At 41.5% G+C, this 26,214-nt stretch overlaps 2 protein-coding genes and 1 long non-coding RNA gene across 3 annotated transcripts; 1 reads left to right on the top strand and 2 right to left on the bottom strand.

Moving 5' to 3' along the window:
* Nucleotides 1–78: 78 nt before the first annotated feature.
* On the top strand, nt 79–3,731 carry elac1 (elaC ribonuclease Z 1). Its single transcript, XM_040195083.2, has 5 exons — nt 79–403; nt 739–942; nt 1,428–1,486; nt 1,766–1,976; nt 2,167–3,731. Exons 1-5 carry the CDS (start codon nt 247–249, stop codon nt 2,640–2,642), a joined length of 1,107 nt encoding a protein of 368 aa, XP_040051017.2. The 5' UTR covers nt 79–246; the 3' UTR covers nt 2,643–3,731.
* A 68-nt stretch (nt 3,732–3,799) lies between these two features.
* mier3b (mesoderm induction early response 1, family member 3 b) lies at nt 3,800–11,966 on the bottom strand. Its single transcript, XM_040195081.2, has 13 exons — nt 11,901–11,966; nt 11,048–11,072; nt 10,655–10,800; nt 10,184–10,306; nt 9,919–10,042; nt 9,366–9,439; nt 9,187–9,259; nt 8,752–8,900; nt 8,136–8,217; nt 7,487–7,581; nt 7,271–7,398; nt 7,025–7,179; nt 3,800–6,681 (listed from the first exon to the last, which is right to left on the bottom strand). The coding sequence occupies exons 1-13, from the start codon at nt 11,907–11,909 to the stop codon at nt 6,206–6,208; spliced, it is 1,659 nt and encodes a 552-aa protein (XP_040051015.1). The 5' UTR covers nt 11,910–11,966; the 3' UTR covers nt 3,800–6,205.
* A 7,129-nt stretch (nt 11,967–19,095) lies between these two features.
* LOC144386316 (uncharacterized) lies at nt 19,096–21,560 on the bottom strand. Its single transcript, XR_013452017.1, has 2 exons — nt 20,604–21,560; nt 19,096–19,595 (listed from the first exon to the last, which is right to left on the bottom strand). It is a non-coding gene; the product is annotated as an uncharacterized LOC144386316 (long non-coding RNA).
* Between the last annotated feature and the right edge of the window lie 4,654 nt (nt 21,561–26,214).

Raw genomic sequence — 26,214 nt, 5'->3', positions numbered from 1 at the left:
CTGGAGTTAAACATTAAGGCACGTGTTATATTTGTTTACAAAAACAGCATGTTCTCTGCCACGCTACAGTTTAACACACATGTATCGAGTTCTCGAAAATCTAACTCTGCGTAAACGCCGCACCGTCGCTCATCCTCGCGTCATCACAGTGCGACTGTTTACATTGCGCTCCTCCGCTGCAGCAGCAGCAGCACCACCTGCACACCGGTTCCCCCCGAATTCCCCCGTCGTCTCGTCCTCGGGAGGATGACTATGGACGTGACCTTCCTCGGGACCGGCTCGGCCTACCCGTCTCCGCACCGCGGGGCGTCGGCGCTGGTGCTGCGGACCGAGGGGGAGTGCTGGCTGTTCGACTGCGGGGAGGGAACCCAGACGCAGCTGATGAAGAGCCCGCTCAGAGCCGGTGGGTCTCTTTTTTTTTTTAAACGTGTCGGTGAATCCAAAACGAGCTCCTGAAAAGGTTTTATTTAATTGTAAATAGCATTTCAACGCCACCCTCTTAGAGGCTTGTGTGTGACCTTAAGGGAACCTTTGCAAGCGATACAATACAATATTCTAGTTTTTCCAGATTCTATCCAGTTATACTTACTTTTGCCCCCCCTGACACCTTTTTATCCCAGGCGAACATAGCTTCTGATTTGATGTCTTATTCTCTGCCGGAGCCTGGAAGATGTTGACAGTCTTCATTTCAAGCTCCAATCCAGCTGTGTGTAATGGAGTGTTGTGTTTTCTTCCCAGGTCGGATCACCAAGGTTTTCATCTCCCACCTGCACGGAGATCACCTGTTTGGTCTCCCTGGTCTCCTTTGCACCGTGAGCCTCAACACCAACCCGGAGCAGCAGCACCTGAGCTGCGTGCACATCTACGGGCCGCGGGGCCTCCGCCACTTCCTGAGGGTGACGCTCGGCCTCACGGGGTCGCAGCTGCTCTTCCCTTACGCAGGCACGTCGTACCTTACGCAGGCACGTCGTACTTCTGACGTGTACACATACTGCAGTTTTAACATTGTCTGGGGTACTAAAAACATCACCCAATGTAAAAAAAAAAAACTTTGCATTTGTGAGTTTAACTGCAACTGGAGGTGTCACAGGACTTTTGTAATCTCTGCATAAGTCATTCAATTTCAAAATGACTATATATAAAACTTTTAATGTAAGTAAAAATGAATATCATAGTTTTTGCAGCAGAGCAAACCTACACTGCAGGTTGAGTGTACGCTGCTCAAAGGAACTCCGGCCGCACTAAGTCCCACTTCAACTTTTCACTTTTTTTTTTTTTCACATTTCCAACCCTCTGTTTACTGAACTTTGCAGATAACTATTGATCCACCCTACTTTACTGCATATCTTTTGATCCAACTGAATTTACTAGATATGTTTATCGTACTAAATGTTTACGTAATGTTTAGGTAATCTGCATTGTTTTAGTGCACGAGTTGGAGCCGACACCGGACCAGAGTCCAGAGGAGGGACAACTCAGCGCCGAGGTAAGTGACCGATTTTCCTGTTATTACTGCGTGGCAGTAAATTACACTCGGGCAGGTGACTTTCTGTAGATTTATTGGGAATTATTCTCTGAAAAAAACTGCTTAATATGCTTGTAGACGTTGCTGATGAGTGTTGGGGCTGAATCATAACCTACTAGCAGGAGGACCAAAACATTTAGCTTGTAAATGCCTCAACGTTTCATATGTATATATGTTAATATGTGTATGTGAAATATCATTCTTCAGTCATCCTTAGTGCTCTGTGTTGTGTCTCTTCAGATGACAGCGGAGTGTGGCCCTCTGCACCCACAGGAGCAGCCGGGCAGGACCATCTTCCTGGATGTTTCCAGCGACAGTTACCTCCTCTTTGAAGACAACAAGTTTTCGGTCAAGGCCTTCAGGTTGTTTCACCGCATCCCTTCCTTCGGGTTCTGTGTTCAGGAGCGTGATCGACCCGGGAGGCTGAGGACTGAGCTCTTGAAGGAGCTAGGTAGATATCTTTGTTACTCTTGTATTTACCTGAACAGTGTGAATCTACACCCAACACCCATCCGGTAACCGTTGCATATTTGAATGATTCCGTGGTTAATCAGTAGTAAAGTTTCTTATTGGCTTCTGTGATCCAAATGGCACTTGTGGATGATTGTCAACCATCTAATTTTGTGTGTCCCCCCCACCAGGCCTGAAACCCGGGCCGCTCTATGGGCGGCTGAAAGCCGGCCAGCCTGTAACTCTGGCGAGCGGGCGCGTCCTTCTGTCCGGCGAGGCGCTGGAAGAAGCCGTTCCCGGTCGGAAAGTCTGCGTCTTTGGGGACTGCAGCGGCGCCGTCGGGGACGGAGCACTGAGGCTGTGCAGCGAGGCAGACCTTCTGGTCCACGAGGCCACGCTCGGGGAGGAGCAGCGCGAGAAGGCGGTGGACCACGGACACAGCACCCCGGTGATGGCGGCGGCGGTGGCTCGGGCCTGCCGCGCCCGGCGGCTGGTGCTGCACCACTTCAGCCAGAGGTACAAACCCGGCTCGCTGCAGAGGGAAGGCGACGAGGACGACGTGTCGCAGCTCAAGAGGCAGGCGGAAGAAGCGCTACGGGACAGCGGTATCGAGGTGACTTTGGCGGAGGACTTTCTCACTCTGCCTGTTCCTCTCAGAAGACCATAGTTATTTTATATTCCCTCGCTCCGTTTCGGCTGTCGTTATCAACGCGATGCCGTTTACACATTTGGCTCTTCAAAGTTAGCGAGTTGGAGATGACTTGAGTTTCTTTACCTTTTCTCCTTTTGGTCCTGTAAAGTTGAGTTTGACAGCTGACTCTTCCCTCAGAAACATCAGGTGACAAAATAACCTCGGCCCCTTTTCCTTGTTTTTCCCTACATTTCTGTAGGATTTCCTGACAATTGTTTATTATAGTAATTGTCACACAACAATGCATTGATTATCCACTATGCAACTGGTCCATTGACAATTTGAATCCAACTGTTTTAATGGAAAGTCTCTAAATTAAATCGCATCAATAATGAAATGGTCGGTTTTGGTTTTAGTTGCGTCTTTTTTGCGCTGTTAACTGAATACTAAAGCAATCTGATTTTGTGATGATAAAGAACATACAGCCATTTGTGAACATCTCTCAGGGAGACATTTCTGTATTTAGGGACACAAAATATCTAATGTTTAGAGTAAAGTATAGAAGAAAAACCTTTTTAGTCAATTCTCATTGTGAAATCTTTTACTCTATTACTAAAATGTGTTTTCACATTATATTACACATGTTTTTTTTGTTTTTTTTAATCCGTGGACTCCAGTTGTCTTCCAAGTGTTATAAAAAGAGAATTATTACATACAAAACTATTTGTCAGTTAACTAAATATTATATATATTGGGATACTAGCACTTTCCCCGAAAGAGCATAGTCCGACTAAGCAAAGATTCCAATTATTCCATCATGTAAACACAATGTTTCAGCTCGGTCAGTATTACGTAGACGACAGATATTCCGTCCTCTCTCTCGCTTGAAAGTGTCATTAAACAAATGTTTAATGATTCTACACCGGAAAGAATTTTACCTTTTCATGACACTTTTTTTCACGCTAAGCTAGACCTATATCAATATTCATGCTGTTCTGATTTCTTTAATGAGCTTTGCTATGGCTTTTCTCATGGTTTGTGTTACTTTTATTACTTTTCAAGGCATGCTATCCTGTGAAATGTTTCATTAAGCTTCATCATAGAATAAATCCATGGCATCCTTGACTATTGTATGCCTTTTTTTTTAGCCTTCCAACGTCTTTGAGACGATAAACACAAAACAAACATTTCTGCACCTTTTCCAGAGCTTTATTTCTGGATCTGTACACAAGGTATTAAAGTACAACAGAAATACAAAATAATGTTTAACCAAACGAGAAAGAAAACTCAATGTTTATGTACAATTCTTATAAACAATAAAGATAGCTTCTTGAACATTTCTCATATTGAAGTTTTGATTGTCTATATTTCTGGATATACATTGTTAGGTTCTGTAGTTTTTATATTCACAAAAGGAGTTTGTTTTCATCAGAGGACTTGAGTTATTTTTCAAAACTACAACTGCTATACTTGTTATTCCTTTTTAAACTTCCAAACACAATACAAAATTAATTTGTTTAGTGCTGTCTTGCACACACGTCTCATACCGGAGATATCAATAAAATATCACATTTTTCGAGAGTTCACAGGGAGGTGAAAACCTACTTCTACTACTTAATGGCCTTTACATTCTGACAGTTTTTCTGAGTCTTTGTACAAACCACAGGTGAAATAAATATCACTGCACTGCTAAAGCTAGAAGAGCTTTGAGGACCTACTGCATTATGCACATTGCATTAAAAGAGAAACGAACGCTCCACATACTTAGAACAGCAGCCATCCCTTTACCATCAAGACAAAGATAGATATGGAAGAAAAAAAAAAAGCGAGGAGCGTCTTTTACACGTGGCTGCAAGTTTTGAAGGCAAAATTGCAACATAATAGGTAATATCAATAGGTCTTCAGGTAAAGCCATTTTCAGTGGTACAATGGGAAAACAGACACAGCTGGCATGCGCGGGTACAGCCGGGTCCGGGGGGGATCAGGCCTTCCCAAAGAGAGAAAGTATATTCACACACCAACTGGCAAAATGCTAAACCCAAAAGAGCTGTACATATCTACAAATTATTGCCTTTTGTCAAGGAATCAAATTAAAACCTTTCTATGCACATAGATTCACAAGTGTAAGAGGTCAGTTAATAGACTTTTAAAGGCTATTTGCTAAATATTTACATGAAATGCCGTGAATATCCTCTCTGACGGTTTAGAAGCATGAATCCTGTCTGTACACACTGAACGGTGAATTACTACATGGAAGGACATGACAAACATGATGTACCCCTGAAACAAACTAATTAGTCATAGCACAATGCATAGATAAATTAAGTAAACACTACTACTGCATCCAATCGACCAGAGAGGACCCGCAAAAAACATTTAAAAATTCACAATTCTGGACAGTCATGAGACAACAGCTCCATTTCTGCTACTGGACTGCAAGAAACCGTTGACTAGATTACACAAGGCGTTCTCTAGTCAGTACAGATTAGGCAGAGATTGAATAATAAAAAAAACTAAGTGGCTTTAAATAAAGAGTTAATACTGCTAGCAGCTTGCTAAGTGGCTGGAAAATGGCATTACTTGATTTAAGAGCATATTCGGACATTATGTTTGCTGGAAAAAAGGACACATTCAATTAAACTTGCATTAGTGTAGCATGATGGAATGGATTAAACTTAAGTATAGGTAATAAATACACACTTTACAGCAGCTGTCTAAGTAATTAACCGATAATATTGCTTTTATGGTTAGTTTTTAAGACCAATTATCTTTTTAGGAAGAGTCCAGATTTACTTTTCAAAATAACTGTATCCAACCCAATAAACACAGCTGATGTTACTCTGCACAGGTTTTCTTCATTAGTCGTTTAACGTTTTAAAAGAAAAATGATTTGGGGACTTAAGTTTTTCTAAATGGGATTCAACAAAAACAAAATCAAACGTTTCAGTTCAGCTGAACAGTTTAGAAAGTAAATGAACAGGTTAACTGGACACTTCCACAGGAGAAATAAACTAGACTGGAAAGCCTGAGCTGCTGACCTTAACCACACTGCTAGCTAATCTCCATGCTAGTGTTGCTCTTCATACAATATCTAGCAACGCTTATTTGGGGACTAATAAGCATTCACACCAGCCTGGCTACTAAAAAGTACCTGTAAACCAAACTCTTCAGTTTAAAAAAGTACCACTTCAACCAACAAAGACAAGCAACTAAATACTGAGAATAGAGGCAGAAGACGCAGCCGGTTTTGGCAGCTGAAAGAAATGGCAGGATAACACACTGCAGCTCTGAAGACGTGAGGAAGTAAGATACACGACTCTCCTCCTGCTCCGCACATGGACGTCACATCTCAAGAGCGCAAAACGAGAATAAAATAAATGGCTATAAACTCTTGAGAAATCAAGATTTTTAGTTCTATATGATAGACATCACTGATGTCATATTACACAAAAAATGAAAACAAAAAAGTAATATATACACATATATATATATATATATAATATTTTTCTAACAAATTGGATTCTCCAGTGAGGTCAGTCTTTTGTACAACTGGGGTAAAGAGTTCCAAAGGGAAGAGCACGGGGTGAAGACGAGGAAGGTCACTCTGACTGAAGTGCTGCAGTGTGCTGTGTGTGGTGCCGTGCGTGTGCTCCCAGGAACCCGTTGGGCTCGCCGCCGCCAGCCAAACTCCCAAAGTCCGTGACAGACACTGCCATTTTGGCGCCAGTGATCCGGTGGTGATGCGTCGTTGTCCGTCGCGCTTCAAAGTCCACTCCCAGGTTGCCCACGGACACGTCGTTGATGAAGGCGTCGGGCAGGGCCATCTTGAGTCTCTTGGAGGGCCGCTCGCAGTCCTTGTTGACGCACACCCCTCCGAGCTGGCCGAGATCGGAGTGGTAGAAGCCGGCGTCGAGCATGTTGAGGCAGCCGGGGTCAGCGCCGTTAGAAGGGTAACCGAGGGATTCGTCGTGGTTCAGGGACCCGCGGTGGAGGCTCTCCAGCGGCGGAAAACTGTAGGAGTCCATGCAGCCGACCTCTGCGGGGTTGCACACTGTGGCTACAGTGTTACTCAAAGCTGCAGAGACAGGACACCCATTTCAGATTGTGGTATTGAGAACCTCTGGTAACCATAAAATGTCATACTGTAACGTGCCATGAAAAGAAAATTAAATAATGTGATAGTATGACATCAAAACGTGATACAAGGCAAAAAGTTAGTGTACCTTTTTATTCACATGCTATGCTACATATAGCAATATGTGGTACTGAAACAGACCCACTAATCACAGTTCAACCTTCAGAGTGGGCAAGAACGTTTTACTGCAGATGGTTATTTGCCAACATACATTTATTTTTGTGACTTCAAATGTGACAAGAGTTTGTCATAACAAAGTGCAGAGCCAAGCGCCATTACTGACCTGTGAGGTCGCTGGCAGTGATGGAGTTGAGCAGGCTGAGCTGCTGCTCCGTGGTGCTCTCCAGTCTTCCTCCTCCGCCTGCTCCTGAACACACGGAGGAGGAACTATCCACCGCCAGTCCCTCGGCTTCATCCACCAGCCTGTCCATCAGGTCGCTGCATACAAAATAATCATGGTTAATTGTGAGTTCACTGAGTTAGCCATGAGCAAAAACCCCAAAAAGGAAAACGGGCCGTTGATTCTTACGTTACACCAGGATAGCTGCTGTACTTTTTCTTCCCAAATCGATTCTGCTGCACAAAGATGTCAAAGCGCTCAGACTTCTTCCACATGTAGTAAAATGCCACACATTCAGCTACTGTTCGTGTTGTGACCTATAGTGGGGGGAGAATGCCATAAATTAGTTGCACATTTGCATTATGTGTAAACCATCTTGTCTCAAAATCATGAAATAAGACTCACTTTGTGTTTCTGTATGAGGTGAAAATTCTTGTCGTACATTTGTAGTGCGTGCTCAAAGTTCTTGCATTCCTCTTCTGACCACGGCGGTGACGTTTCTGAAATAAAATTAGAAACATTAATATATTCATGCTGCACAACGATGCAATTCATGCGTAAATGAAAGGGTAGACCAACCACAGCAACTTTAAACACTGAACCGTATTTCACACATTTACTCCACCAAACATTAACATGAGGTAAAGTTCATAAATCTAAATCCTTTGTCCTGGTCAAAAGTCAATCACAACATGACAGCACTCACAAAAGCCTTAGATATGGCAAAGATAAAAAAGGGACAAAAAACGAATATCCTTTAACATTGTGTAATGTAAATGTGTACGAGAGACGGCTGTTTAAACAGATTTCTGAGATTTGGTGAGCAAAGAAAGTCTTCAGGTAAGGCTTTTAAAATAAGTAAACCTAGTAGAAAATAGTGGGCTATTGAAATACTCAGCAAATAGATGGAGATAGCAAAGTCTGACAGAAATACCTATTTGAATGCAAAGTTATGTGACAACCACAATGAATAAATATATAGAACGTGTAAAGAACCCAGAATAAAACAAATTACCATCAAAATATGAATTTCATGGTAATTTCTTGTGCTTACCTTTTGAAGACTTTACACGGATGCAGTGCCTTTCTAGTGCTTCACGGATGTTGTAGTTGCACCTGACAAGCTCGCATAAAGCCTACACGGAAAGAGTGGATCAGTGAATCTCATGCATCTTAGGACAATTAGTCAGAAGAATTCACATGAGAATAGCTCGAGTATATGAGAGGGGAGCCACAGATTCAAATAACACACGCACGCACGCACGCACGCGACTCGGAGCTGAATGAGGAACAACAGAACCGGGAAACTCTGCAACAAACGAGTAGCTGACAGAAAATCTAGTTTGTAGGCCGTTTTGAATTTGGTCACTACAGCTGACAGTTTCAAAAACAGTGAAATGAAACAGACCAGTTTCATATTCAGGTTTCAAGTTATGTTGTTTTCCCTCATTTATTTGGATGGGTGGTGTTTAGTGAGATACTGTTAATAAGAATACGTAAGTTACATCACATTTTTACCATGTAACAATATTTTCTAATGAAGACTTGATAGATTAACAAAACAATATGAACATGTGAATTCAATTTAAAACACCAAGTAAAATTTAATTCTGGATTTGGAGAATTGCGACACCCCAAGTGTGATGAATAAAGTCGATAAAAAGACTAACCTGCTCATCATCTCGAACGTGCATCCACGGTTTGTCAGATCCGGTCTTTTCGTTTGTTGTCCGTGATAACACATCAGACAGGAACGTCCTAACCTTGCTTTCTGGGAGTTTACTTGGGCTCCATAATAACTCGTCTTCATCCTCATAAACTGCAAAACAAAGTAAGAGAAAATAGGATTAATTCCCATGGGTGTGTTCTAGGAATGCACAAATACCAGTAACAGCGTTGGGTGCAACATTGTTTAGTCAAACTCTTCTTACATGATTACACCATTACATCAAACCATAACCACAAAGAGAAGTTACCCTTAGTTGTACTTGGTCTGAAAAAAGTGGCATGGGTGAAACCGTGGGATCTTATCGGGCCTTTAATATATGGACAGTAAGCAATCCCATTAAAGAAGACGTCACAAAGCCATAGAAGGCAGTAGTCACCTTTCTCCTCCTCTTTGTAGTGACACAGACCAGAAGGAACCTCTGCTTGATACTGCAACCCCACCATGATTTCCTATGATAAAAATAAATAGACGATACAGAGCAATTTGGTAAACAAGAGGTGATTAATATTACAACATTTAGTGCTCTTTTAATGTGTTCTAAAATGTGCTATTCACCTTTCTGGAGTCTTCTGGGCTTGGGCCATCTTCATCGCACTCTGACTCTTTATCGCCATCAGAGATGGCGTTTGCTGATGAAATGATAAACAACATATAAATATGCAATAGAACTAAACTCTGCTCAAATTCAAAATCAGTATAAGACTGGTTGAAACACACTTTTCAGCCCCGACGCCCCCCGACACAGGAAGGCAATGAGCGCCCACCAGATAAAAGGCTCCTAGTGCCTTTGGGAAAATGAAATGCCTCCCCTCCTACAAGTTTTAAGATATTGAATATCAAAAACTAGATTTAGGATGTGACGAACGATCCGCAGGGACACTGTTACTCGACAACAAAAAACAAAACAATGAGTTGTACAATTAACCTAATGTGGTTCTCTGCACACTGTACCCTCCTTCAGTGTTTTATTAAACTTGATCCACACAATCAACAAAGAAGATCATTGTTGTAATCCAGTTATCTTCAAAGTGGTACCCTTTTTTTCAAATTATTGCATGGCACGTAAAGCTACAGACATAAGAAGAAAAGTCTGGCACGGGACACTTACATCGAAGTGTTCTTGGGAAGAAATCGGTAGCCTCGTGGGAAGTGACTGACGGGGTCAAGTCATCAGCTGAGGACTGAGTCTCCTCCTCGTAGTCCCCAGACAACAGGTCCTTCGCTATTTCCTCCTAAAAAGAAAGCAATAATACTGGTTGCACATTGGGGTAGACCAACAGGATACTTTAAGAATTACATTTTGAAGATATGGTCATTATCAAAGAACGTCTCCCCAAACTACATGTATTCTCCACATAACAGCCGTTATTCACCTTGTCCAGAGTCATGTCAGGCAGCTCATCAGTCAGGTCTCCCGATGAGCTGTCTATACTGGAGCCTGCTGAGGCCTCGTAGCGATAGATGGCAAAAAGTTCCTCCAAAGGCATGTTACCCTCCTGTTAGAGAAAAAGAGGATTTTTTTTTTTGGAAAACACTGCATTTTTTCTGAGTACAATTCAAATTACATTTGACTTGAAAAACCTAAAGCATTATACTCAATCTGTAATTTTGTTTTTTGGTTCTACAGAAACAGCCGATGGGGGTTTAAAAGATAATTTGTTGAATTTAGTATTCATAAACTCATTCACTTTCACCCGGATAAAGTCTATGAATGCACTTAATAAAATGCAATTAATCAAATTTGTTGAACTTCAGTGTTTCCCTTTGATTTCCAAATCAGCCAGTTTGTTAAATTAGAATAAGTCAATCCTGTTTCAGAGAATTTAGTACACATATAAATTTACCTTTTCGAGATCTGCAATCTCCGAGGTGAAATTCCTGCCTCCCTCCTGAGACTCTTCCTCTTCAAGAGTCCTCTCGTCATCGTACTCATGAACTAACATCTCTGCTGTTGGGTCAAAGTCATGGTCCTCCGACGATAAAGAGCCAACTGAGAAAGAAAGAGAATCTTAAATATTATTTCAAATATCAGCACAAATTAGCTTTATTTTAATACTGCACAGGCGACTATGCTATATTAATATATTGCAATGAGTTTATTTCATTTATAATATACTTATCCCTCAAAAAAACTGACCAATGTAATTCAATTCAATGTTGAATTTATTCAAATATGTGCCATTAAAATACATTTAATTAGGTGCATCAAAAACTGTGTATAGCAATCACGTTCTTACCTGGACTTGAACTCCCTAGGGAAGCCTGCAAAAGAATAAAACCAGAACATAACTTAATGGGAGAAACACATGACACATGGGTTCAACTATGATGCCACCTCCTTTAACCACAAACCAGGTAGGATGCGAATAGAACCTTCATATTTTATATAACTACTACCGACAGTAGTTACCGCTAATGTTAAGGTAACCTAAAATAGGTGGCTAGTAAAATGTTAGCCGTGGATGAACGCTTAACACTATGGACAAACGTGAGCGAAACGTATCTTAGCATCCACACATAAAAATGACGCCTATGGTCAGAGGCGGTCGGAGTAAGACAAATAAAGCGATATATTGAGGGGTACAGTACGAATTACGCGGTGTCTGCTAAATTTACAGTTTGCTAGCAGCAAGCTAAAGATTACCGTTAACGTTATGCATCGGAAAAAAATGTAAACACTAATTTGATTTGCTTTGAACTGCAATCTACAAAGTAAGAACATATTTACAGTATTTCTTCCGCTAATTCAGCCCGACGAGAAAATATACAATCCCATTCACAACAAGCACAGTACAATATGTTATTTCCTTTAACTAGCAAGCTAACGTAAAATTTACGTATCAATTTACACAACCGCTACACTAAAGCAGCTGAGCGAGCGCGGCGCAGCGGCCTTGTAGTGAAGGATCAGTACAGACATTCAAGCATTTTATAGAGGATTAAAAATGACAATTATGACACGAAACACGCCACACAGAAGGAAAAAACTATTATGTCTTCAATCGATAGCATAGAAATGAAAAATACAACACACAAGACTTAGAAATATCGATTTAAGATCGACCGCTTCTCTCCTGTTTTCCCCCTTACCTCCGCCATATTGGTACCTTTAGCTAATGGGCTCGTTCGAGCGCAGTACCCGGATCAGCGCTCTCAGCCAATCAGAGGTCCAGGTGGCCGTTGTAGTCGTGACGCCGTTCAAACTGACCACCGATCAGTACAGCAGCAATCATTTACAACCATCATTTACATACGGTAGCGTAGGGTTAAAATATAAGAAAGCCACATGCAAAAATGGAATTGACAATAGAGTTCGAACGTTCGACACAATGAAGAATTTACCGGCAGAACAATGCTTGGGTTTTCTCTGGACATCCCAGATGATTTCCTGCACGTCTCAATATTGTTGATTGATCTGGCATTTAAAAAGCTCGGTATAATCACCGTTGACATTAGTGATATGACATTACAATAAGAGCTTTTAATTGGGACCACAATGATGTTAATACAACTAGGAAGGTTTGATTTATTAATCAAATTCCTTATGATCATTTTTAAAAACGGTGGCATCGTTTTCATGTTATACTATACTAATAGTACTAACAAACGCAGGTGTGTCTTTTAAAATAGTTAATAAAATAAACAAATTCCCTATAAGGTTGGGTCAAAATGTCTTAGATATTTATTTTTTCCCTCCATTTTTCTTTTCTTTTTTGAGAATTAGATCTTTAACAAATTTACCCACGGTACAGGTTTTGTTCAAACGCCATATTGTTGCAAAAGTTGTAAAATATTGTTTCCTACTCAAATTTTCATACATCAATATCACTATATTCATAAGTATTCATAAATTCCAATGTAACATATTTGAACTCAATTCTATTTTCATACAATTTCTGCTACAGGCCAGCAGAGGGCAAAAGAAACCATTAAAAGTGTGACTATATCCAGGCCAGTAAGATCCACAACATATTTACTTCCTCCTGGATGACTGCAAAACTTCATTGTATTTTATCATATAACATAAATTGGCTGCCACATTTGATGAACTGAAGTGTTGATTGGATTTACATTGGCATCACAAAGCAAAACTCACAACTGCACATTTAACATTCTCACCCAAAGACAACCTCACAAAGGCATACATTACAGGTTGGCCATCGTCTTAAAAGTTTTGTTTTATTTGTTAAAATTCTCATCTCATCCAATCACAATGTAATTTCTGCTTGTCTACCTGCTTGCTTGCCTGCGGAAACTCTGCACGTGCACCGATTGCTCGTACACGTAAACATCGCGTGTGGTGTAGAATCTGTTTGCTCCTCTTGCAGTAAGTCATCTTTATGTTGTGATGTAGAGCAGTAACCATCTGCCATGCTTACTCACGGGTTGTGGGTGTGTGCTAAACTTTGTCAAAGAGTCCGAGCCTTTGTTGTTTACAGAATTGTCCTATTTCCTTTTTCAATGTGATCATTTTTCTCTCTCAACTTGTCGCACCACGTAAACACTTTTGTGTTGTCGGAAAACAGAATCCCCCCGTAAGGCGTAGGAAAGGCAACGTGGGCTTTGTTTGGATCCCTCTTTAAACAAATGAGTCACTGAATTCAGAGTGTTTAGAGGCACATCCCTCCTGCAGGCCTCGTCTGTCAACCTGTTACCTCAGATAACTCATCAAAAGCATCCCGACGTAAGTGGTGGTTCTTCTTCAAAGCGGTAAGTAGGTGCAGTCGTTGCCATGCTTACCGTGGCCTCTCACTCACCACTGTGAGTCGTGCTCTCGGGTGGGATGGCCGGCTTTGGCCTTCGTTTGTGAGGCAAGTCCTTGGTCTGCTCACCAAGCTACCTGTGTGTCTGTCGTCATGCAGAAACTCTTTGCGTTCTCAGGACTTCTTTGTGCTCCTTGTCGCAAATGCCAGAACGGAAATGGGGAAAAGGGCTTTTGTGTAGTCGGCACCCTCATCGGCGAATACGTTGCAGAAAGATATTAAACGTAAAGAATTGATACGACTTACTGCTTTTCAATCTAAAATTAAGGAAATGGAGGCAGGTTCCCAAAAATGTCAGTGTTTTGTTTTTTATTAACCTGGTTACATCATGTCTCTTAAACTTCTAGTTTCTTTTAACTCGTCTTATTGTGTGTTTTCTGTCTGAAACTATGCGTTTCTATGTCGCTGCCTGTCCTGGCCAGTTCTCCCTCGAAAAAGAGACGTTTCATCTCAATGTTAAATAAAGGTTTAAATGAAAATAAAATGTTTTTTTAAAAACCCATTAGTAACTTTTACAGAACAATGTAGTCGGAAAGACGTGGGTCCTCATCAAATAGGTGAAACTGTCAGGTCAAGAAGTTATCCTCTGACGTGTGTGGTGGAGCGATGGGTGACACGGGGTCACGTTCCATTGTTCCAGCGAAAAACGGATGTGGCTGAATAACACACCTACACTAGTTCTGCTTTTGTCCAGCAGCTGCCCACTCAGCTGATGTGCTATTAGAGGGACGGAGAGAGAGAGAGAGAGAGAACTCATTATAATAATACTAGTGACCTCCTCACAATTATCAATTCAATTTCAGACTAAAGGGACCAATCAGCTACATATTCATTGATTCTAATGTGTATGTCCTCAGAATATTGCACTTAGTGAACTGCAAGCCCTAAAAACATTTGGTTCATGATGTATTGTTATTTTTTTAGGATGATTAATCCTGAATCCCCACACAAATAAGTGCAAATGGCTGTGCTGAAAAACTCTCTCTGTATAAAGGTATTCATTGTCTTTTCTGCAGAATACGACTGGATGGAAAATAAAGCAAATTAATATTATTTTTAATAAAACGTTAAAACCTTTAGAATCTGATGTACACTTGTTTGCATTAGAGTATATACACTTTGTTTACACAATCGCAGAGCGTCAGACATTTCATTATGTAAAACTAAACCTCAGATTTAAATTATTTTAAGTAATCATGCTGGTACGGGAATCAAATGAAGCCTGGTTAACCACAGGCGACATATCTTCATTTCCTCCTGGAGCATTATGTAGTCAAGTCGACATTGTGAAATGATTAAACGTGTACTTTACATCTGGAAGTATACAATCCACCAGGTGGCAATGTGCGACAGCTGAGGGTTCTTCATGACTCAGCTTCAGCATTTTCCATTCACCCTGTGCTCCAAACACCAGCCTCCGTTGGGCTGCAACAATGCCTGTGTGAACACCAACTGCCTGTTGTGTTGATGTCCTTGGGTGAATCGTGTGATGCACCGACATGTGCAGCGAGAGAGGTTTGTGTGTGTTTACAAGGGAAGTATTTATTCGCACACGCGTGTCACTAAGCAGTCAGACGCTGCGGGTCGAGCCCTGCAGTGTCAACAGACCTGTCTAAACAACTTGGCCTGTTTAAAGGTTCAGATGATTGATGAGTAATACAAACACATTCTGTAAAACTACACAACTTCAATGAAATCCTAGAGAAAACATTGCACACGTGTATTTCAATTTAGGTTAAACTGTGACCTGTTTAACCTAATGTATCGGTCAGAGATGCAAGTAAACAACTGGGAGCTGAAATGTAAAATCAGCTCCAACAACAAGCATTTGACGGGAGAGGAGACCCAGTTTTAAGTTAAGTTATTTTAAGTCAACATAATTGATGACAAACCAAATACAGACGGTTAGCAAAGCAATTTCAATCCATCCATACATTTGTATCTTTAAGCAAGAATAAAGGATGGACATTTAGATTAAAAGTCTTTGTATTAATGTACTACATCACGTTATCAAATCAGCAGATCTTTGATAAAGTAAGTTACAGTATATTAACATAAAGTGATCTGCAGTGAAACTGTCCCAAATGAAGGATGGATGGTTAGTAGTTGCAGGTCACCTAATCTAAGAATACGATATCAAGTAGATCCCTGTGAGCCATGAGAGAATCATAACTTATGATGTGTATGTCATGTATCGATTCAATTAGGCAGTGGCACAAAAAGCCGTGGTGGTTGTGAATTGCACCAAAAATCTGTATGTGTGTTGCTGTAACATGACAACATGTATCAGTCTTCACAATGATTGATGTTAATTTAAGTATAATAATTGCCGGCCATTGGCCTCCTGTCACAGCTCTCGAATATTCATTAAAATGCGCTGTATGACTTGTACCACACATTTGTCTACAAAATTAACTTAAATGTGAGATTTTTTTTGTAAAAAATAAATTTCTATGTAAAATCCTAAAAAGGTCTGTTAGGTCACTAACACGGTCCTCAAGAGATTATTCTGGTGTATTAATTACAGAATTACACAAAGTACGTACATGGATGCTATTAATGTTCTATCTTACAGAATTGTAATTCCCCATGAAAGTGTTTCATGGAGATTTAAATTGATTTTGAAGTACTTTAAACAGAGAACGAAAATGTGCTCAGTACTTATGTACTGATGGGAATTTATCAAATTGAAAAGTCGGACTGTTAAGACTTCAAAGTCCTTGCATGCTCAGATTGGGCCTCACTTTAATTGCTAGTTTCCCAGTATGCCTGAAAGCACAGATGCCTCAGCGTGGTTACACAACCGGAAACTTCCCTGCCAGGCTGAGCTGAACTTATAATAGCATCCTTCGGTCATAAAACTAGGGACACTTCATTCAACTGTGCGTTCAGGTCGCAGTCTCCACTGGACCCGTGGGTTGGAATCCAACATCTAACACGGATTGATGTGGTTCACTTGCTCGCTAGCCTGTAAAGTGATTAGGTAAAGGCAACAATACTGTGCTGTGATTTTCTAAAGTCCTATTAGTCCCATCGCTAGAGTATTGGTATAAAGATGGCATTAATGTTACAAAGTAAATGAATGGTAGCTGCACTGCTTTAAGGTAAGATGCTGCAATGCGGCGTCTAGACACAATATTCTATGTAAGAATATACTAACAAAGGGTAAAGCAATGACATATGCAATGTACGATATCAATATATTCTTTTATAATTTTGTAAGGCGCTGCGTTCAGGTTCAGTCTCCACTGGACGCGTGGGTTGGAATCCAACATCTAACACGGATTGATGTGGTCCACTTGCTCGCTAGCCTGTAAAGTGATTAGGTAAAGGCAACAATGCTGTGCAGTGATTTTCTAAAGTCCTAATAGTGCCATCGCTAGAAGTTTATTTATCAAATCAGGCCAAAGCGCACCCACCGCCAATCTAATGCAGCCATTATGAGCTGGTACACAAGCTTCTACAGCCTGTTGGGGATCCTTCGTGTCTCCTCGGATGCTGCTCGGGGCGGTGAGTTTGGGCGCATGCGATAACCAAGGCTCTGAGTATTAGCAGCGAGCGCACGCTGAGCTCCTCATGCTGCACAGCTGAGGCCGTGTTTCACTGTGTGACTTGATAAGAGTGATGGACAGACACGCCAATGGATAAAATATATAAATGCACTGCAGGTGCCTGTACTTCTTTACTATAACTATCAGTTACATGTGTTTCAATCTAGCCTACTACACTGTTTATCCGTACGCACAACCGGTTTAAAAGGTTGGTAATGTTGGATAAATCTTGTGGTAAAAAACTTGGCAGCTGAACCGGCGCTCTGCTTGTTTCTTCTCCAATGTTGGAAACGCTGAGCAGCGAGAGTGGCCTTCGAGGCGGAGTAACAGTGAGTGGGCACTGCAATTTCCTCTGCTTCTCTAGTCGGACGCACTACTCGTGGAGGTGTCTGTATATATCCGTCGCCTGCGTCATGTCATGTGCTCACACATTTTACATGAGATCATCTCTTTAAATGACTTGCTTTTAACAGCAGCCGAGGAAATGACCATATTTGTGAAGATGACGCTGAAGGTGCTTTTCTAGGAAATCTCATAACTCATTTCATGTAAAAAAAGATGCAACATAATAAGAGACAGTTCAACGACATAAGAAGCTCCCATCAGAAGTCTGTGAGCATGTACATCATTCCAATGCCACTTAACGACGATGGCAATTTGCAGAGTAGTTTAATAGTAGCAGCAGTAGTGAAGGTCTTAAGCAGGTTAAGGCAGCAGGATGTTCTGCTCCCGAAGCTCCTTTGAGTTAAGTGTTGTTCAGAATATGCAAAGTGATGAGCACCAAGCCAAATGTGAAGGATAGAGGAAACAGCTGTGTTGTCGTGCATTAGAGGCTCCTCGTGACGAGCCATGTTGAGGGATTCGGTCTCCATGGTAACATATTCCACCACCGGAACAGTTTGGGGAGAGAAGAACAGAAGACGTAGAGGCTGAAAACTTGGGAAATTCTCCCTTTCTTTGAGGAATACATGAGTTTGGACGTCACACATCCGACGCCCATTTCTACCAGAGACACTCTCAGCACAAAGGAGGGCTTTTGCTCTCCAGCGCCTACACATTGGCTCTAAAATGCCTTAATACAACAGTTGCTACGGCAAACATTTGACAATCATCTCTTGTTTAGGCACATTGTCAGTTTTAGTTGTTGAGATTAAACTATTCATATTGGTAACTGTCGTACAAAACATCTGATTGTTACAGTTGGTCTTTGCTGATTTCGTTAGCGTTTAAAATGTAAAAGTGCAGGCACATCCTCCAAGGACATTTCAGTCTTGTTTGGTCAAAGGCCTGAGCCTGGAAGTTGTACCAACAAACAAACTGACAAGCTCATTGACAAAGAAAGGAAGTCAGAAAACGTCACGATGGAGTCATACGGTCACCCAGTGCTGCAGTTCCTCTCAGCTCTGCAGAGCTCCTGAGGATCTTCCAGGTCATCTACTTGGTCTTCAGGTTCTTTATTGGTTATTTGGTCAAAACAACCAAATCAAGTGTTCATTTACAGAATAGGATTTGGTCCCAGAAATAAAACTCATTATTATCAAAGGGCTCTTATCTTTGATGCAAGCAGCAAAATACATTTTGTTTCATCCCTTATTGAGTCATATAAAGAAGGATTGTGGAATCTAATTGCAATGCCTGCCGACGTGTCTCCTGAAAGTGAGGTAATCGGTGCACAGAATGGACACGCACGTAACCACGCACTACTTCAACACCTTGTGATGACCCCCTCCCCTCTATTCCTACCCGCATGCATAAATAATTCAACTTTCAAAGAGGAGGATGCTTTTAGAGAATCTGCTACGAGCAGCAGACACAAAAATCAGCCAGATTCATCAAATGTCTCTCTGTTTGCAGTTGTTTATAAGTTTCCTGGTTGTCTTTTTGGCACATCCTGTAATTTATCTCATGCTGGTCAGCGAGGTCTTAGACCAAAAACACACACAAAAAAAAGAGGTTACAAGAAAAAATCTTTCAACATAAAGCTGTTTTATGTTTGTACTGTACTCAACGAGTACTACGAACAAAGAAAAGAACTTTTACCACCATCTTTTTGCCCTGAAAAGGAGGCCAGTTATGTAAAGAGTGCTCCGATGTTTTCACAGGTGAACATCTGAAACAATCCGTGAAGTGCGATAACGGGACAGAGATGTGTCAAACTATTTCTACACCTAAAATACATTATCCCCTGTGCCTCTCAGCCGAGGGCGACCGTCTTCTGTCACATCCCTCACAGAGATTGCCGGTGGAGTGACAGATACAGGGCAGATATCAGAATTTTATATGACAAAACATATCTGCCTTCCACTCTACTTTCAAAGGAATTTGTGTTTTAAAATGGAAAAGCCTGCAAAGAGGACGACAGCGAGAAAAAAATTGACAAATTAATACTTTTCGTCCAGAACATTGACTCCCAGAACAACACCTCCAAATGTGTGAGAATGTACCAGGCGAGTCTCTCTGAGCTCTTCAGACTGTGGAGAACAAAGAATACAAGGAGCCAATTAAAAAAACAATAACTAATAAGTAGGGCAATATTATTTTTAAAAGAGGCAACTCATTGATAACTATCAAGAATGGAGGCGCTGAAGTAAGACTCAATGTTCAATATGTGTGACCTCCTCCTGAGTTTTCTACGTCTGGCTTCATCATCTCTCTATTTTCGGGGCGTAATTGGCAGACCGCAGGTGGCCAGATAAGAGAAGGAAAAAAAGGAAATGGAAATCTGTGGTGGAGCAGCATTCAGTGTCATTATACGTAATAGCTGTGCAGGAACTTGGTGTACATTTCCAATTGCCTAAAACAACACACTATCCCCCATCTCCTTTCTACTAAATAAAGAATACAATTGTTTATAATGTGACACTCTACTAATGTTTTTCAAGGAACAATTGTTCAGTCACAGAAACGTAGCCGATACGAGAGGCAGTTGCTTATCCACAAAGGACACCGAAACGGGTACAAAGCAGATTATTATATCCGTGACGGACTAAATATAGTGCCTGTGTGACATCCTGAAACCAGATACAAAGCTGTAAACTTCCACCCGTGTTGCTATTCTGATCTGTTTTGAAACGTGACACTTCTCACAACAAAAGTTTTTTTGGCGGAGAGCCTAATTTTTCCCGGAAATTTTGATTTTGTTTTGTTCATTATTCTGCGGCTCGAAAAGTCCTTTTCTTGCTTTAATGCAATCTCATAACCAATCATCCGGTTTCAGACAGCAAGCAGGATGTGGGCACTATCATATCCTACCACACATCCACGTGGTCCGTATCCATCTCGCCTCAGGAAGAGAAAGCTGTTGCATGAGGATTTAACCAAACAAAAAAACTGAAAAGGCCTCTAAATTGTTCTATTTATCTAATGTAGTCAACATGGCCTGTGACACTAACCCCTTTTAAATTCCTCACAAAGGCCACTTGAGAAAAAGTGTTCAAACATGTGGTTCCTTCTGCGGTAATGGGACGTGCTCCGCTCACCTCGATGCCCTCTGGTTCACGAGCACCTCGCTCGCTAACCTGGGCGGTGGCCGACTTTCACAGCATTGTTCCAGACCTCCAGCACTCCGCCATTTTGTTTCCGGTGCAGAACAGGAAGTCCTGCCTGCAGCTGTTCCCATTACTGTGAACTAAACACACACACACACACACACTCACACACACACTCACATCCTCTTCCTTTACGCTTTCCCTCAGCCGGAGTTCAGGATGCCCCTCTCTGATGTGAAGATGACCCCTGGGGATGATGGGATGAAGCCAAAAACACGTTTGCCTCCCTTTCTAAGACAAAGACTCTGCCGGTCCGTGAGATTGCAGATTGTGCAGAAATATTCAAGGGCATTGCAACATACAGGTAATTTCGCACAGGCTTGAGCCAAAGAAATAAATGCGTTCATTGTAATATAGCGTAATAGAATAGATGAAACACAACAACACATTATAGTACAAATAAGATTAAAGCATTTTAAGGGGTTTTCATCTGTAATTTTCAGGTTGCAACTACGTGTAATTTATCAAGATCACTACTAATCCTAGTTTAGCACAGCGGTATGCTCGTCTTTGTTCCCGTGCTCTCTGTCTGGCAAAGTAGGTGAATCTGTGATTCCCGGCCACAGTACAGACAGATCTTCATATGAAGGCCATAACACAACCGTGAGAAAACACCTAATGACCCCATCCTGATCGAGAGGCCGATGCCCTCAGTCATTGAAAGGGTCCTTGACAATGGATGCTGATATTATTTGGGCTTTAACAATTACATCATAGATAAAACAATTGGAGAGACATCTTATCTGTGCCGGTTATTGTGTCAGTGCAGGGATTCTGATAAAGCAGGAGGCAGGAAAATACTCACCTGGCCTGTCCGCCAGCCAAGCGGACACCTTTTCATTTAGCTGTGGGCAATTTACACTGGAAATCATTCATGTGGAGGGAACCCTGAAAACACAAGCAAAGCATGAGATATTTTACGTTTGATTTGTACATTGTGCAATCAAGTCAGAGTTCTGATGTTAATTAACAGTGTTATACTTCAGCCTTTGAATAACATGTGTAATTCATCAAAGTTTAAGAAAATAATATTTTTTGTTTCCAATTAGATGCTATGATACAGTAAGAACATTTCCAATGTAACTCTATGTTAATACGAAGCTGAATATTAGTTTTGGGCATGGATAACCAATTAAAACCATCAATAATTCCCTTGTATCTAGTCCTCACAGTGTTTTTCCCAAAATCTGACTAAATGTTTCCACTTTAATTGAATAGAAACCATCTGTAATATAAGCCATTAGCAAAGCGCATTATGCTTTACTGCATTTTTCAATTCAACCAGGCCCCACAGGAAATATGGGATGATGAACAATACCACAGACTAATGTAATCTAATGACTGTTCTTTTTCTAATCACGCAGAGAACTTGGTATTTAATATTTCTCAAACATGATTGTTTAAAGGAATAAAGGAATGTATTGTCTTTATTATAACAAACCTAAAGGATGAAGCTCTAACATTCCTGTAATTACTTAGACTTCCTCTCCATGTACTTTGCTTTAGCCTCTGGGGCGAGATGGTTTCCTCTCTTCAAGCATCCATATGCTTCCTTCAAGGAAGGATGCCATCACACCTCCTCCAAGGTTCCACCCTTTCCTACCTTTTAACTCATCTCCAAGTTAAGTTCATAGGTGAAGATTGGGTGTGCAGTATTTATGCTCTGTTTCGCACATTAAGTCTTGATCAAATCTCAGTGGTACAAAGGGGCTTATGTGCACGTCATGGGTGTGTGCACCTACACGCTCTTCGCGTGCACGGACAGTGTACACGTTTTGGGGTGTCAAGGGACTGTAGAAAAAGTAGTGGGAGCTCAGAAATATTAAAAGCAAATTACCCCCGAGAGTCCAGTCTCAATATCAATACCAGCTATATCAAAATGATCTTGCAAGCATAATCATATATTATAAGATATAAGATTGATTATGCTTACAATATCATCTACAAGCAATCTGTGCATTGGTGATTCCACCAGTAAAAGAATAACTCATTCAGCGACACACAATGGAGAACATCCAAACTGGACATATTTCAGTCAATTCATATTAAACATATTGCAGTAAAAATGAGGACAGTGTGGGGGTGTTTTCTTTTTCAAAGTCTCTAAAGGAGGCTGGATGAGCTTCATAGTTGCAATAACCGCAGTTGAGCACGGGGGGCACCAACCACCCACACAGGACTTCTATATCCGTGGATCCGTTTGTGACTCACTTATTTGAAAAAAAAAGAAAAGAACACAGCTCTGACGATTGCCGGGGGAGCAGGGGAGGAGTGTGAAATGTTTCTTAGCTTAGGTGAGGAGAGCATAAGTTGCCAGTGCGGTGAATCATCGATGGGATCCCGTGACCACACAGGCGGGGGGGATTAGGTGAGAGCTGGGGAACTTCCTCTAGGAGGGAAGCATTCACCATTGCAGTAGAAAATCAGGACGTCTGGAGCGGAAAAGGTGTGCTCGAAGCTGTGTGTCCTCATGTCAAGAAGCAGCGGACCGGCTCCCCACTGTGAAGCACCTGAAGGCTGCAGCCCATTACAGGTCCAGAGTCATTAAAAATGGATGCAGGGAGCTCTGCCCCAGTTGCACTGGCTCCCTGGTAAAAAATGATTCGAATTCACATATGACATGACAGCATATCTGCCATATTTTAAACATAACTCCATAAATTCTGCAAGGCTTATGTTGATTATTCACACTTGTGTGGGAATGTCTCTGTGAATGTGCCTTGGCTTGCACCACCTCTCTTTGTGTGAATGCGTAGTTCTTTCACACACCTGTCTACTTCCCCGTAGCGAGCCAGTATTTGTAAGAACATGTCATGTCATTACCATCTTTCGAGTGGGGGAGGGCAAGGGCGTACACTCATGGATGCAATGCAGAAGAAGTAGTGATGTGTCGAGAGCGATATCAATCTGCTTTTCCAATGAGCCTCCGGTGTTACAGCTTAACCAAAAGTGCATTCCATTGAGTAAGAGGAGGGAAAGTCACCTTCAGAGTTGCATGACTACTGCGTCACTATTTTGGCATGACCAGTGGGGTCATGTCCGAGGACTGTTGAATGACTTTGATAGGCCGTGTGCACCCTCCTGTGATACAAAATCCTTGCTCGTACCGTACTTGTAAGTATAAACAGGGGAGTGATTGCATGCACAGCATCGTCCGTTTTTAGAAGGATTCAAAGAGGGAAGGAGTGAAGCGCTGGAAGACAGATCCAACATTAAATGAACGTGACAAAGAGTCAAAGTTAGATCAACATATTTTTTAGCTGGCTGTTGTTCAAATCCTTTTACTAAATGTCTGTCCTGTCTTTGTTATTCCTGCCCATTTCCTCTACCAGGGGGTATGACTGGTGTGTATTTTGTGTGGTAAAAGGCATTTTAGGATGTGCAATTTGGCCATTATACCAAAGATAATGCGTTTTGGCAATTTTGGCCAAACCAGCCAGATAAGATATCAGTGTCATCACGCCGCTAATAGATTGGTCCAGTGATTGTGATTAGCCTGATCTTAAAGCAACAGCTAGCCTTGTTTATGAAATAAATAATCAATCCAAAGTAGTCGTATTTGCATGTGGTGTATAGTATTGCAGGAAAAATAACAAAAAGTGTTTGAACCCTCGATAGTTATATAATCAAATAATCTCTAAATACAGTCCTCACCACAAAAGTGATGATGATTACAAATTCCGTCGAGACGCTCACACTCAGGCTCTCCAAGGTCGGCAAGAGATGAGCTCAAAAAGTGAAATAAAGTTTTTTAGACAGGCTTTTAAAATATTTTTTGGGGAAATACTCGGCTAATCGAAATCTACAGCCGTTTTAATACATATATCATTATTGCTAAGAATCATTTCCATGTTTTTCTAAGTCTCTTAAAAGTGTTGATTGATTTTTGTGGATGTATCCCAATAGTTTGTCTCAACATGCAGCGGGGAAAAGAGCTTCGGTGGTAATAATTAGTAGTTTGGGGTTGTATTGTTATTAAGTGCAGTATATTCTATCGAGAAAGGCTGTTTTCTCACTGCCTCTACAGTTTAAGGTCGACGTCATTCATTGTGTCTTTGTTTAGCGGTGTTGCAGGGTTAAGCCTGAAAACAACAATGGGTGAGGTAATTCTTAAAGGCAAAACTGGCCTCTCTTCTAGGAATGTATTGAAGACGGAGGAGGGTTGGTAATAGAGGAGGGAGGAGAGGAAGGGGGGGGACCTTTCAGTCCTTGGTTCCCACTGACTGTGCGCAGCTGGAGGACCGAAGCAATAACGTGGGAAACAAACAGTAAAATGATCAACATGAAGGACCCCTCCCTCAGGGAGGTCCTTATGCTACCTGCAGGATAGTACGACAGCCTGTGTTTAGACAGAACCATCACTCGATATATGACAGGTATGATGATGATGATCCCCGACTTTTCTTCTAGTGCCCCCACCAGGTTGTGGTTTATGTCAACAACTATTGAAAGGATTTCCATGTAATGTCATTCATGCATGATTTCTCTGCACTTTGGCGTCTCCTAACTTCCTATATAGCACAATCGTCCTAAAATGCTAAAATACTTAAAAGGTATTCTTTGAAGATTATATACCCCGGTAGTAAACAGACGCTCCCTGGACAGCATTGGCATCTGCCGTAGCCGTTATTCTCTGCCAGCCTCACCCAAGTTGACCTTCCTGCTCTTGTTCACTAAAATGATATCCAGTGTTCCACTTGAATGCACCATCAGCCTGACTGTCAGACAGGTGGTCGGGATCAATGTGAAATCCTGGTGTCAATCTATATATACAATTGATGTGTAGTATGAGTCATGTTTGCTCATGACGATTGTTCTTACCAATATGCAACAATTCCCAGGCGAGGTGCTTTCATGTATTGTTGACTCAAATCACCAGCAGCTCAAGTCAGGCTTCTTAAGAGTCATTGTTCGTATTATTATCCTTCAGTATCCAGCTACAACTCGTTAGTGGCACATAGGTCACAATCTGTAATTGCTTCTCTAGAGTCTACCCTGCACATTAGAACCGTAGAATAAAATATAAAACAGAGCCTCCCTCCAACACCTCCAAGTAATAGTGCATCACTTTTGTGATGACTGTTGATTCTGTGGGAGAGGGTTCAACTAGTATGTTAAGGGAACTGAAATTATATCATGGACAGCAGTGTCACTTTACAATGACATGTAAACCGCATGTCTGTGGTTAATGAATTTGTAAATATTTGTCTCCTGCTAGGGTTGATGTAGCCCGCATTACCTAGACCTGCTCCCCATAGTGTTTACCCACGCACTAGACCCTTAACACATCATTCAGCTCCCGCCTCTGTTTACCGAGATGCACGTGTCCTCATTAAAACATAGAGTGCAGCTGGCCAGACAGCGCACAGAGGGGCCTGTTGTCCTGAACCCTGTGGCTAGTGGAGGAAAGTTCAACACACCAGAAAGTCCCTGGCTTAGTAAAAGACCATTGATGACAAATATATATTAGATACATGTTTCAGGAAATCTAACAATTATCTAGAAGTGGTACTCAACACGCTGGGAAAGGTTCCCTTGGATG

This window comes from Gasterosteus aculeatus, chromosome 13, assembly GCF_964276395.1.
Source record: "Gasterosteus aculeatus chromosome 13, fGasAcu3.hap1.1, whole genome shotgun sequence".
Lineage (NCBI taxonomy): Eukaryota > Metazoa > Chordata > Actinopteri > Perciformes > Gasterosteidae > Gasterosteus > Gasterosteus aculeatus.
The sequence above is the reverse complement of the archived record's forward strand: the minus strand, read 5'-3'. Positions and strand labels throughout refer to the sequence as shown.

Coding starts and splice junctions, on each gene's coding strand:
- elac1 (XM_040195083.2), top strand. CDS start 247: ATGACTATGGACGTGACCTTCCTCGGGACCGGCTCGGCCTACCCGTCT. Junction 943..1,427: donor GCTGCTCTTCCCTTACGCAG/GCACGTCGTACC, acceptor GCATTGTTTTAG/TGCACGAGTTGGAGCCGACA. Junction 1,977..2,166: donor TGAGCTCTTGAAGGAGCTAG/GTAGATATCTTT, acceptor CCCCCCCACCAG/GCCTGAAACCCGGGCCGCTC.
- mier3b (XM_040195081.2), bottom strand. Junction 10,043..10,183: donor CTGACATGACTCTGGACAAG/GTGAATAACGGC, acceptor CTTTCTTTTTAG/GAGGAAATAGCGAAGGACCT. Junction 9,260..9,365: donor GCCCAGAAGACTCCAGAAAG/GTGAATAGCACA, acceptor TTTTTATCATAG/GAAATCATGGTGGGGTTGCA.